The 13,986-nt window shown below is 37.5% G+C and overlaps 1 protein-coding gene across 2 annotated transcripts in view; it reads right to left on the bottom strand.

The window, feature by feature from the left end:
* Positions 1-13,986, bottom strand: part of LOC109078130 (low-density lipoprotein receptor-related protein 5-like) — a 66,270-nt gene that overhangs the window by 30,879 nt on the left and 21,405 nt on the right. For both annotated transcript variants that reach the window (XM_042753449.1, XM_042753450.1), the window contains 3 exons: positions 11,837-11,968; positions 9,199-9,595; positions 8,934-9,105 (listed from right to left, as the gene is read on the bottom strand). In XM_042753449.1, coding sequence (XP_042609383.1) covers positions 8,934-9,105; positions 9,199-9,595; positions 11,837-11,968 — 701 coding nt within the window. The remainder of the gene's footprint in view (positions 1-8,933; positions 9,106-9,198; positions 9,596-11,836; positions 11,969-13,986) is intronic.

The following is a 13,986-nucleotide window of genomic DNA, read 5'->3' on the forward strand; positions in this document are numbered from 1 at the left end:
AAGTGGAATGATTCTTTAATTTTGGGTGAACTAGTGTCTTTCATTAATAGACCGTGGATCACTTTCACAAACCCCTGTGAAGCACCACCCTGACTGAAAGCAATGTGCTTTGACTCACGTAAGCTTTAAATGTTCCCACCCTGATCTGTCTACAGTAGTATGCTGCTCCGCCTGGGACAGCCAAAGGTTTGTCTAACATGACCAGAAAGCTACAAGTTGAAATGGTGTCTCAATTGGCTGTAAATTCGGAAACAATGTGTTTTCTCTGGGGTACATATGTGATGCATTGCAAGCTGACAGCTGCCGGTGACTGCTTACCACAACACTGCTGCAAAAAAAAAAAAAAACGTTAATAATCTGTGAACATCTCCAGAACAGGAGCGGAGAGCTGGGCGTCTTTCCCCTTCACTACCCTCCCGCTGACAGATGTGGGACAGTGGCGAACATCCCTCAGGAAATGAGATGGATTGTGGTGGCAATAACTGAGCTACAGGACAGGAATGACTTGGACAGCTAAGTGAAACCAGGCCGTGGGTGCCAGACACTACACTTTCACAAGTCTCACTTGTAATGTGAGAAAATTTGCATGCGAAAGCATGAAACACTCATATAACATTCTAGGGCAATAATGATAAGTGATAATAAACAGCATTTTGTAGTTGATAAAACAACTGATAGATTTACTTTTTTGTGTTTTAAACCTTTTAGTGTTGCATAAAAGCTTAGAAACTGGGCTTTATAATGTTTACAAGCAGTCTGATCAAATCTTAACTCAGGGAACGATAAAAAAATTTCACTCACAGAGCATGATAATCATTTTAGCAGCAGGCAATAACATCATAAAGATTCAATTGTTATATCATATATGGTTAGAACAGTCAGAAACTGAAAATGGCAGAAACTGACACAGGTGATAGAATTGTTGAATTAAGTCAATATTTTTGTTTTATTTGCACACAAAAAGTATTTTTGTAGCTGAATAAAAGGTTGAGCCACTGATGTACCAAGGACTATATTTTAACGATATATATTTCTTACTACCTTCCTGGGCCTTGAACGTGATAGTAGCGTTGTTGTCTATGGGAGGGTCAGAAAGCTCTCGGATTTCATCAAAAATATCTTAATTTGCGTTCCAAAGATGAATGAAGGTCTTACGGGTTTGGAACGACACGAGGGTGAGTAATTAATGGCAGAATTTCCATTTTTGGGTGAACTATGCCTTCAATATATTTTGAACCTCTAGCAGAAAAGCAAGAGATTTTGGATTTGTTTTTCTATTATTTTCTCCAAGGAGCCAAAACCATCATGGAGGTCTACAAGGTGATGTTATAATAAGTATGGATGCCACAACACTGTAAATCTAGCACTGTGCTCTAAACAAATGCTAATGGTTCTTTTTCAAGGGAAACTGACTTGCTGGTCTTTTAAAATGTAACCGTTAAAACATTTTATACACACGCAACCATCTATTCTACTAATTCATTACGCTTAACAGCAATTTCGAGCGTTTCTGCAGTCCGTCAAAGCCCTGCTGGGCTTTAAAAATCTTACATTTGAGCGTATTCGTTTTCTCAAACAAAATTACTAAAAAAACTGCATGAGTGAAAGAATTGCTGGATAGTGTGCTGGATAGTGTGCTGGCCACAGGAGATGGAAAATATTACGAAAGTCAGGTGTCTTTTATACCCCTATAATTCAAGTGAAACCGTGTATCCTTGGAGCTTGGAACATCAAAGTTTAAGACCTCATGGTGAAACAGCCAGCAACAGCAACAAACTGTTACCAGGCAATTAACTATAGTGCTGTTTGGCTTGGACTACCGCTGGCTGGCTTTGGCCTGCACAGAGGCGCAAACTTGCAATTCTGTTGCGTTTGAGCGAATTCTAGTGAGAAAACTACAGCAGAGACCAGTCGCTGTACCTACATCATGGGCACTGGCTGTATGTTACAGTTTAACAGAAAAAGACATACTGTATGTGTATGTGTGTAACTGAGTTGTACATAATATTCTATTCAAACGTACTATAATATGCCTCCTTCCTGTCTGGGAAGGAAGTTTTCTGAATGTCTGCCAGACTTGTGTGGGACATCCATCACCTGTACGAACCGCATGTAAGCGGAGCAGCATTTGAAGCTCACAGCCTCTTCAAAGCAGCTTATTCTACCACTACCGTCCGAATCAAAACAGCCCTCGCTCTGATGGGCCTTGGATGTGCCACTAACTCATAGACAAAGGAGCTATCATTAGCATGGACAATGTTTTAGCGAGAGGCCCTTCGCTGGAAAAACCCTGCGCAAATCAAGTTTCACGGCTCCTGCTGGCCACAATGTCCCAGAGCCATTGGTGCAAACGCTTTGGGGGGACTTTAGAGAAAAGCATTATTGATCCTCTTCACACTTATGTTTTTTTTGCCAGCATCCATCAGCAGACGAGCCCTCGGCCACCTCACATCGTTCCGCCACAAATAAAGCCCTCTTTCAAGCTGTTGCTTTTCATTGTCATGGTGTTGCCATACTGAAGGGCCATCAAAATGCACTTTAGGATTCATTGTAGTCAAATGGCTTCATTGAGAGGAAAATTAAGACTTTTAGGAAAGGGAAAAAAGGAAGAATGTAGCTATTAAGCAATGTGAATGGACAGAATACAGAATAAATATACTGAAAAATAAATGCACATAAAATGAAAAACAAAGGGCCGACTGGTATACATCATGTATCTATAATTTTTCTGATTTTATTTATAATCTATCTGTCATTACGTTTTTATATTTTATTTTATTTATTGTAAAAAATAAAAGAATAATATGTATACTTATAACAAATTTATAAATATAAACATAATGTAAAAATATGCTATCAATTTATAAATATATATATACACACATACAGTTGTGTGTGTGTGTATATATTATATATATATATAGATATATAGAAGTGCTGTCAAACGATTAATCACATCCAAAATAAAAGTTTTTGTTTACATAATATATGTGTATACTGTGTATATTTGTTGTGCATATATATATATATATATATTTATTTTTCATACATATATGGTATATTTTTGTATATATTTTTATATTTTTTATATTTTTTATATTTTTTTTATTTATATTAATATTATTTATATTATATAAAATTTATATAATATATAAAAATAAAATTTTTCTTAAATATATACATGCACGTGTGTGTATTTATATATGCACAACAAAACACAGTACACGTTCAAAACAACAACAAAAACTTTTATTTTGGACGTGATTAATCATTTGACAGCACTAATATATATATATATATATATATACATACATATATATATATATATATATATATATATATATATATATTAGTGATATATATAATTAATATATACATATATATATATATAAATATAAAATATATATAATTCCCATACTATATATTATATAGGAACACACACACACACATGTATATATTAGTGCTGTCAAATGATTAATATCTACATAATTGCTCCACAAATGAAAAGACCCACAATTCCCATACTGTTTAAGGAAAAAACCTTCCAGTGCAAGTGCCAATATATCAATGTATATATATATTTATTTATTTAATGCCCACAATACAGTTCGAGCAAACTACCCTATGATGATGTCCCCTTCAAACCAGTGTACAAACTGTTTCCCTCAACAATATTTACATCTCTGCTTGAGACGACCCTAAAAAAGCCCTCCTGTTCTGCGCAAGTTCTGCTTCACTCTGTTCTACATATTTGTCTTTATGGGAACCCAGAGGGCACCCATGGCACTTCGCAATCAGGGTCACAAAAGACTCTGTGAAAGCAGAATCTACATAATTGCCCCACAAAGCAGGGGACTTTCTACACAAGGGACAGCACATCAGTCAAATGAGTTATCTTAAACATCTCTACACTGAGGGGGTGAATTGAGGGGGACTGCGGCGACTTCTAAAGGGTTCAAAGGGGTGTGGGGTGAAGAAGGGGGTGAGTTTGACTGCTCGAAAAAGAGGCGAAAACACACGGCGAGAGCGACAGAAATGAAAGCCCCACAATTCCCATACTGTTTAAGGAAAAACCTTTCCAGTGCAAGTGCCAATAATCAAGCCTGCTTTTCAGACGTACGGGACCTGAGATGAAAGGGGATGTTCTTGGCACACATTCAAAATGATCTTTCGGTCATTTAAGAGAACAGGCTGTGAACCTGAAACACCAGTTGGAGCTCGTATCATGAAGGTGAGGACATGTCAGGTGGTTAAACACAAAAGCAAATGTCCATCTATGTAGTGAAACATAAGGATAAAAAAAAATTTTAGTGGCCATTTACACCATTCAAGAAATAGTTTACCTAAAAATGAAGTTTTTGTCATCATTTACTCACATCCACAAATTCTGGAGACTGTGCAGGTCTGTGCACTTACAGTAACTGAAGCTTTTAAGCTACAGAAAGAAGGCAAAAGTACGATAAAAGTATCTTAAAAGTGGTTCATATGATTTATGCACTATATACCAAGTCTTATGAAGTCATACAATAGCTTTGTGTGAGAAACAGAATAATATTTAGATTATTATTTACAGATAATCTTCAGTGAGCTGTTAACTGCTGGACTGCTGAGTGAAATGAACTCGAGAATTGAATCACTGAATTCATTTTTATGAACAAATCATTGTGACAAATGCGAAGTCTTTGAAATGAGACACAGCATTAAAGGGTTAGTTCACCCAAAAATGAAAATTCTGTTATTAATTACTCACCCTCATGAAACAACATTGCAGTTATGTTGCTGTCTATGGGAGGGTCAGAGAGCTCTCGGATTTAATCAAAAATATCTTAATTTGTGTTCCGAAGATGATTTTAGGTTTCTTAAAATGGCATAATAGGGGCAGTGAGTAAATAATGACAGAATTTAAATTTTTGGGTGGACTATCCCTTTAATATATTCAAGATTTTCAGTGAAAAATGACTAAATATTGGTCTGTTTCTCATACAGCTATCAAATGTTTTCAGAAGACTTGGAAGTGGCGCTTTTGCATCTTTTTTGATGTTCAAAAGCTCCCGCCTCTCTTCATTTCTAATTGCATAAAAAAAGTGTGCAGACATTTCTTAATTTCTCCTGTTGTGTGCCACAGAAAGAAAAACTGAGCATTTCATAATGTCTTTGTTAATACTACCATTATTTCAGAAAAAGGAAGTAAATTGTAAGGAAAAAGAAGACAAAAATGAGGGTAAATAACAACATTCAATTGAGGGTTCAACTGAACTTATCCCAATAAAACCAAATATGACAGCCATATACAATAAATAAAAAATCATGTCTCAAAAGCAGGCTGGAGAAACTGCTACATGGTCCTTTCACAAACATGAAAAATTAACAATGGAAATGTCCTCAGCCCCAAATGCAATTCAACTTTTCAAGGAGGAAGGGTAAAAAAGAAGTTTTTTAAGAGGAGTATTATCAGCAGTGTTGTTAAAGGGGGAAAAAAACAAGAAGGCAAGAGGGAGGGAGGAGGGCCTGAAAGCCTCCATTCCTCTATTTATAACCATTCAGGCAGTGAGCAGCCACATTCCAAATGCCAGAAGGCACTTTTCAAAACTCCTCATTTAAAACTTAATGTTGTTTTCAGCTCCTAAAAAAGAGCCGCCCTCCCTCACACCCACCATCGACCAAAAGGAACCAAGCGGGTGAAAAAAAAAGGCAAACAGTAACATGTAAATGTGACTCTGTTCGGAGGCAGTCCAGAATCGGCCTTTTCAAAACAAAAAGGGCAGCTGAAATGAGGTAAGCGTGCATCAGTATGCAAAAAAGAAAATCTTTAATGAGAAATTACTGATGGTCGGGCCGTGCTGCAACTCCAGCGATTAGCACTTCAAGGGCTTTTCTTCCTTTCAGAGGGTAAGTGGGCCAGCTAAAGAATGGCCTCTGCCTTCATTAAGGTGAATCTGAAGAACCCTTGTGAGAAAGGAGAACAGAACACACTTGTCAGCTGCTGGGAGGCTGGGGAATTCGGCGCAGCCACCCAAAAAGTGCATCTGGTACAGGGGTGGGGTGGTGTGCGTGGATGGAGGAGGACCTCCGCGAGATTTCGCCCCTCTATTCTGTGCAGCTTTTGTTCTGGAGTAGGCAGGGGGTCAGCTCTGAACACATGACCACAGGGCTTCCCTCCTCAGCCGGGCAGGAGAAAGAGACACTTCCAAAGGAACAGTAAAATCACAAATGAGGCTTTTTAATATCTCAATTGTTTCTCCTACACAGTAATGAGATTAAATGGAGAGCAAATGAATAAAGTCTTCTGCTGAACAGATTTCTCTCTTTAGAAAAGGACCCTGTCCATTTTAGAGTTTCAGAATTGGTCTCAACAGAGGCTGAGGCTGATGATACACGGGGCAACTTTGGTTAATGTTGCCGTCAACGGGCAACCAGGTGAGACATAGGGCCCACGACTGATCTAAAGTATCCAGATTTTTTTTGTTACCCATTCTCAGTGGGAAAAACAATCCTCAAAAAAAAAAAATTGCCCAGCAAAATTTTTTGTGTTTACACTAAAAAGAACCATTTAAAACAAAGTTTATGTCGTGCAATAACAATGCATCTCTGGGTGATAATCTCAACAGGACAGAACAACCACAAATGAGATTTCTTCAATGTCTCTGTTGTATGTTGTTGGCCAGATGTTTCTCAGTTATAGCAATGAGAGGAAAAAGACCCAGAATTTCAGAGTAGATCTCAACAATGCCTCACTCTGCAGTTGACACTGACATGATACAAAACCAAAATTACAAAACAATTTTTTTGCATGTTGCAATTTTATTTTGTATCTTTGCATTTTTATTTCTCCCCAGGAATTTTAGGGAGAAACATCTTCTTTCATTGAGAAACAACCATGAATACAAGGTTGTAACTCAATAAAATACAACAGAGCTCTTCATTAAATCTCCTGAAGTATGAAAGAACAACCTTTGACCAATACAATGTTCCTGGGTGATGGTAAGTGAAAATTCTGTCTAAATTTCAAATCCGTCCAAATGTTGATTATATATATATATATTTTTTTTTCTTCAGATTTCTATAGCTGGTTGGCTGAACTGACTAAAACACCTACAATGCAAATGTACCAAAGACCACCTTGTACAACTCTCTCTCTTGAGGAAAATGTGAGGACGCTGTCAGTCAATTACACATTTTGATATGAGCAAAAAATACAAAATACAAATACAGCTTTAAAACAGAGTCCCTGTTCTCAGTAGTCCTCCATTGGGATGTTTGGGCGAGGATTATTCTAGAAGGTGTTGCACGTGGACTTCAATGAGCATCTGGCCTTTTACCGAGCTGGATCTGTCAGCAGGAGTGCCCTAATCCTCAACTCATTCAGCCCAGCATTAACACAGGAAAACAACACCTCACTCCTCCCTTTGACGGCCACAGAAAACACCTCTGCATCTCAAAGAGAGTAAAGCAGAGTGCACACAAACAGGGACTCGCTCTGAGTCGTGGTGGTTTTTTAGGTCACCCTTGCCCTGCTGTTCACCCTTGGCCCGCCTGTCCTACTGCCCCTTCTCTTTAAACGCCACAGCAGGGAACCTGGCAGATTAAAAAAAGCCCCGGGTTACAAACAGGTTAGTTGTGATGGCATTTTGGTGGCTGTGACTGTCCGCAAACTCACTGGGAGTTCAGTGCATCAGTAAATAATACCTACCCTTTAAATACACAGTTTGAAAGTTCTTACTTAAACTTGCCACGCACCTAGGTTAATAAGTTTATGAACCTAGACAACACAAGATCAACTGTATTGTTATGCAGTTCTAGTTTAAACCATAAATACATAAATTGACCAATTCGTAAACATTAGTCAATGCATTAGGTCCTCAGCTAACAAACAACATCTTTACAGCATTTATTAATATTAATAATATTAAGGTCAAATAAAAACACATTTGTAACTTCTTTTTCTTCATAGAATAGAAGCGATTATGTCTACATATCAGATATTATTAGTCAAAGTGTAGAAAGATATTGGGAGAGCCAGGTTTTGAAAGGTTGTTGAGAGTCAGCGTGAGAAGAAAAGCAAACGAGCTCGAGAAAATAAGAGGGGGATGTTTCCTTAGCTTCTTTTGTGTTTACACGACAGGCTTTCAGGCATACTGACTGAATGAAAAACCTCTGTATTATGACACCCAGGGACCTGTGCCTACAGGTAGCGTACTAATTACACAATGCCAAAACCACGAAAACGCCCAGACCGCGAAGCCTGTGCCACAAAAGAACAGACACTGAGGAAACAAAAACAGACGTGGAGAAATTACGACAGAAAAAAATCAAGACTTTTGGTCTGAGGCTTGAGTTAGAACGCAAAAACAGAGAAATCCTTTCAAATATACTTGAGGTTTCACAATGGGTAAGTCCTCAAACAAAAACAAAAGTGCGGGAACTGACCGGATGTCTGGTGTCCCGTTTTTTTTTTATAGATTACACAGTCAGTATCAGATTCCAGGAACACTTTACACTGAAACAACAGCTTGATAAACCTCAATGTCAATGAAGAATGTGCACTCAATACACTCTATAGAGTCTCACGGATATCTCAAGACTCTTTATGATGTATATTCATTAAATTCAATGTAGAGTGTCTGATGTATATATTCTGTTTGTTTTCACGGATAAACTGGATAATTTTCGAGAAATGCCCTCCAAAAGGCCATTAGCGAAATACAAATGATGATCACTTCAGAGAAGAACTTGAAGGACTAGCTGCTCACTTTCGACAGTATTCCTCACTTTCGACAAAGACACGGATATCTCAAGACTCTTTGATACTCCTCGAGTCTCAATTCAGCTGTTGTCGAGCATGGAACACCATAAAATTGCACAGCTACTCGTATATGCTTCTGGTGAAAGGAAATGTAATGAGCAAACATTGCAACAAGGTGACACCACCTTACCTCAATTTTGTCCGTTTTGGCATCACCCCAGTAAAGCTTTCCTGCGACGTAGTCAATGGCCAAACCATTGGGCCAACCAAGGGAGGTGTTGAGCAGCACAACCCTGTCAGTTCCATCCAGGTTTGCTCGTTCGATCTTGGGCATCTCTCCCCAGTCAGTCCAGTACATGTATCTGCATAACAGCAAAAAGAGGAAGGTAAATTACATGCTAATTCAGAAGGAATTCCCTTAGAGATTTTAGAAATGAAGTACATAACGTCCATACCCGTTTATGGGATCTAACACGATGGCTCGTGGTTCATCCAGGTTCTCAGATATGAGGATGCGTCGAGAAGTGCCGTTGAGTCTAGTCACCTCAATGCGATCAGTGCCGGTGTCTGTCCAGTAGAGGTTGCGCGCCACCCAGTCCACTGCAATTCCATCGGGATGGTTGATCTCATTGGTGACCAAAGTCTGGGCGTCGCTTCCGTCTATTCGGGCACGGCGGATGGCCCTCACCTCATCATCCGTCCAGTAGACGTATCCTTCCACTGGGTCATAGTCGATGGCAATTGCGTGCCGGATGTCACTGACTTGTAAGACGATGTCCGTGAAGTCAGGTAAATCCAGGGATATCCGCCGAAGGTCAGTGCGGCGAGCCAGTAGAAGCACCTGTTCCGCCCCTGGTAATAAGATTGAGATTTGCTCATATGGTTGAGAACAATGAAGACATCTGCTACTGCAAATGATTCATCACGGACCAGAGATCACTTGGCCTTTGACCTACAATGTCTACTTCAATTAGGAAAGCAGTAATTCAAAAGCAACTCACAAAAAGGTCTACAAATATGTGTATTAAGACTAGTACCGTGCCTAGGGCATAGATTCAACTCGTCAATGAAAACCGAGTCTGACAGTAGCAATTAGTAGCATGAATTGCAGAGTTGTCCCTGCAGACGGTGCACTGCAAGATTGCATTGCTCCATTACAAAAACCACATGCCAGGTTTAAATACCAACAGTAGAATCTGTCTAGAACCAATCTGTGGAAGCAATTAGGTCCAACCTTGTCCTTATTTAATCTCTCTTTGTAACCGAGCATGCTCCAGTACCCACAACACCAGCTGCGGTCCACGGCACCCAATAAGTAGTGACATCCATCAGCACTGACACCAATAAGAAGAGGAAAAAAACAGCTCCTCTAGGGTTTCTTGGGCTTTTTTTTTTTTTACTTCTTTTGCTTTTAATTTGTCCTTCGTTCTGCCTTGCATGTTATCAAAGCGAGTGGACGTCTGACTAAACCAAAACAAATGCCTTCAATTTAGCCATCCAAGCTAAACAAGTATGAGGTGTGGACGTTTGCTCATGCTAATCCTTTGTCCTACTGGAGCAAATCGTGCCCTTGCCGCTAATGAAAGTCCAGTACAATGGGCTATTGTTTGTTCTGATTAGTTGTCAACTTTTCTGGAGAGTTGCTTAATCCTGAGGTCAGTGGGAATATGTTTAATTTGGCCAGACAACCTCCCCTGTCCTCTTCTAATGCAACACTGGACAGCTCCATGTTTCAATTGCGCCACTGGAATGAATGCTTGAAGAATGCTTCTCATTGTTTCCTGGCCTGGGAATACACTGCCTCAGATTTGAAGGAGTTATAAATTCAAGTAGAAAGGCAGAGCAACTTGGGAAGGAGTGAATGAATTTTTCCTAATAAAAGAGCAGTCTGTCATTAGCAGGCTGAGTGCACAGATACAATGTACAAGTCTGTCCTGGAAAGGCTGGGAAATAAAAAAAACCTCAAGCAAGCTAGGGGGTGAAGTCTGATTTTAGAGTAGCCCTTAATGCTTAATGTACGTCCTCATTAAGAATAAAAGTACAAATGTATTCAAATTAAATTAGTCAAATGCATTTTGCTTTTGAACAAGAAAAGTCCTTTTTGGACATACAAATATGCCTGGATTCTTCTGTCGTTCTCAACTTACATTACTACAATTACTACACTCCCCACAAAGTTTCACCAATCAATTTCCGATACTTATTTTTATTAAAGGTTACATTTTTGATTTGAAAGGATCATGTTCATGACTTCTAAAATTTGATCTAATGCAATGACTTTTCCAGACCTGGCAAATGTCATTTTTAAATTCCCTGGAATTTCCAAGAACCCCATAATGACTACCAATTTACAACCAGGAAAGGGGCATTCCTTAAGGAGTCTGGAGATGAGGGAATGTATACAAACCGTGGAGTAATTCAATCAAACTGAACTGGACCCAAACACACAAACATTGGACTGACCCTTTCAGCCCCTAAAAGGCGACCTTGACATGGGACCACCAAAGGTCTACCAGCTCTTCATCTAGACTAAAATTCTCATTACAAAGAGAAAAAGAAGCAAATTCTGTCAGCTGTTCTGGAATAAGGTTATGATTCATGATTGCTGAATCAGAGGAGAGTGATTTTGACTAAATTGTAAACTCAAATGAACCACCATCTGTCAAGCATTAGTCTCTGTCATGGTCTTCTGTGCAGGACGGCATGCAAATGTTTTATAGATGCACAGTACGCCAATCCTCATACCAAGACCAGCCCATGAAAGGCCACAGTTCATAAAAATCTAATTTTACGCTCGAGAGCAAGAACATCATAATAAAATTACAAATGCAACAAAACCATTCCATGCTCTTTATAGAAAAGCAGCCATATCTGTCTATCTGTCTGTCTATCTGTCTGTCTATCTGTCTATCTATCTATCTATCTATCTATCGTATACTTTTTGGGTCTTTTTAAGCATTCAAACTTTTTGGGATCGTTTTTAAGCATCAAAATACATATATTATATATATATATATAATATATATATATATATATATATATATATTATATATATATATATATATATATATATATATATTTTTTTTTTTTTACCTGGTCGACAAGTCTTTCCATCCTCTTTGAGTTTAACCCCTGTTGGACAAGCACAGCTATAGAAGGGCGGCACAGGAGAGAGGAGACACAGGTGGGAACAGCCTCCATTTCTTTCACTGCATGGAGTTTGAACTGTGGAGCAATCACAGGGAAAGAGGAAAGCTATAAAACTGTTGTTTATTAGACATTACTGCAAAGAGCAATGACCTCTTGGTTAAAAAATGACCAGAAAACACAGTGATCTAAAGAGTGGGTGAATGTTTCACCAAATCCCCACCTTAATTTGTTTTTTTAGTTTAGTTAATTTAATTTAATTTGATAGGGTAATTGTTGTTTATGTGTAATAGAACTGAATTATATTGTAAATACAGGTCTGGTATATAAATAACCACGAATGCATTGAATGCATTAAACCTAAACTTTTATTGCTCAGGAAACTTAACATTTAAGTTTTTTGTCTTAGTTATGCTGTATTTAATTTAGGCAAACCTGAAAATCTCAAAAGGTTTATCACCTTAATTTATTAACACTGATGTCTAGGAGATCTAACATGTGATTTTACTTTACTTTTAATTGACCTGACGTGTTATTTTCGAAGTTTTCGAAAACTTCCTTTTCACCTGTGACATGACAGATTAGAAAAGCATTGCTCAGTTCCTAAACAAAAACTGCAACCATTGAACAAAAGCAGGTGGCAGCAAAACATTTTATTTCCTGTAACAGGTTTTTCCATTTCCACCAGGTCACGCTCTGCTCGTCGCAGCCTCTCAGAAAACGCATCTGCTCCATCAGGAAAACATAGGCGGCCCTGACCCAACACTTGTTATCCCCCTCTTCTCCATGCTGCTCGCAGATGTGGTGTCTGCCCAGCACACTGACTGATGACTGGTCCACAGTTCAAGGACACATGAGGAAATTCACAAAATACCAATACAGGCACATTTATGTGGACAAAGTATAATGCTTGTCTATGCAACTGCAATAATATAAATACATGTATATAAAAAATAATTTTTTTTATTATTATCACTGATAAATACTGCTACGAGTCATCCTCACAAAATAATTAATATTAATCATAATCATTTCTTAAATAGTTTTATACATTATCATATTATTCAAATATATAATGCTATACAATTGATTACATTATTAATCAATAATATTATTAAAATAAATAAATGTTCTACAATTAATTACAACATTATTAATTATGATATTCTGCTATGTTATCCAAACATTTTTTAGGATTAAATTAATTTACATTTACACTATTGTTGAAAACTTGAAAAGTTATTTTTTTGTTTGATTTTTTTAAGAAATTCATTATTTTATTCTCCAAGAATGCATTGAATTGATCAAAAGGGACAATATAGGCATTTATATATATATATATATATATATATATATATATATATATATATATATATATATATATATATATATATATTATAAAAGTATATGCACAACTGTTTTTAACAACGTTAATAAGAATAAAAGTTTTATTTTATTATTTCTGAAATATCAAGCAGACTAGAGTAATGCCCGCTGAAAATTCAGATTTGCCATCACAGGAATAAATTACATATTAAAATAGAAACTTTAAAATGCAATAATATTTCACATTATTCTATTACTTACTATAATTTTTGATTCAATAAATGCCGCCTTATTGAGCATAAGAGACTTTATAAAAAACAACAACAACAAAAAAACCTCATAAACAATTTTAACAATTTTTATTTATTTTGTCTTTTTAATTTATCAGCAGTATTATACATATTTTATAATTGCTTTTATCTGTTATATTAGATATTTAGGTTTAACAAAACAAAACATTTTTTCCAAGTGCCCACTGGAACCTGCTTGAACCACCCTGGTTGAAATCACTAGTCTCGATCTTCACTGTTTGTTTGCATGATGATTGATTCATCCTTTCTTTATCATCTTACACAACAAACACTTACCTAGTGGGGTCTCTGCAGGCTGTTAAATGTTTCGGAGCAATCCACACCCACATCCTCACACACACACACAGACTAAGGTGGGGGTGGGATCGTTCTGGGACTGTTCCCCGTCTCCAATGAGGAACTGTATTTATTTGTTCAGAGTGGAATGCGGGACACTTGAAAAATTTCATTCCCTGAGAA

Source organism: Cyprinus carpio, chromosome B25 (assembly GCF_018340385.1).
Source record: "Cyprinus carpio isolate SPL01 chromosome B25, ASM1834038v1, whole genome shotgun sequence".
In the NCBI taxonomy this organism is placed as follows: Eukaryota; Metazoa; Chordata; class Actinopteri; order Cypriniformes; family Cyprinidae; genus Cyprinus; species Cyprinus carpio.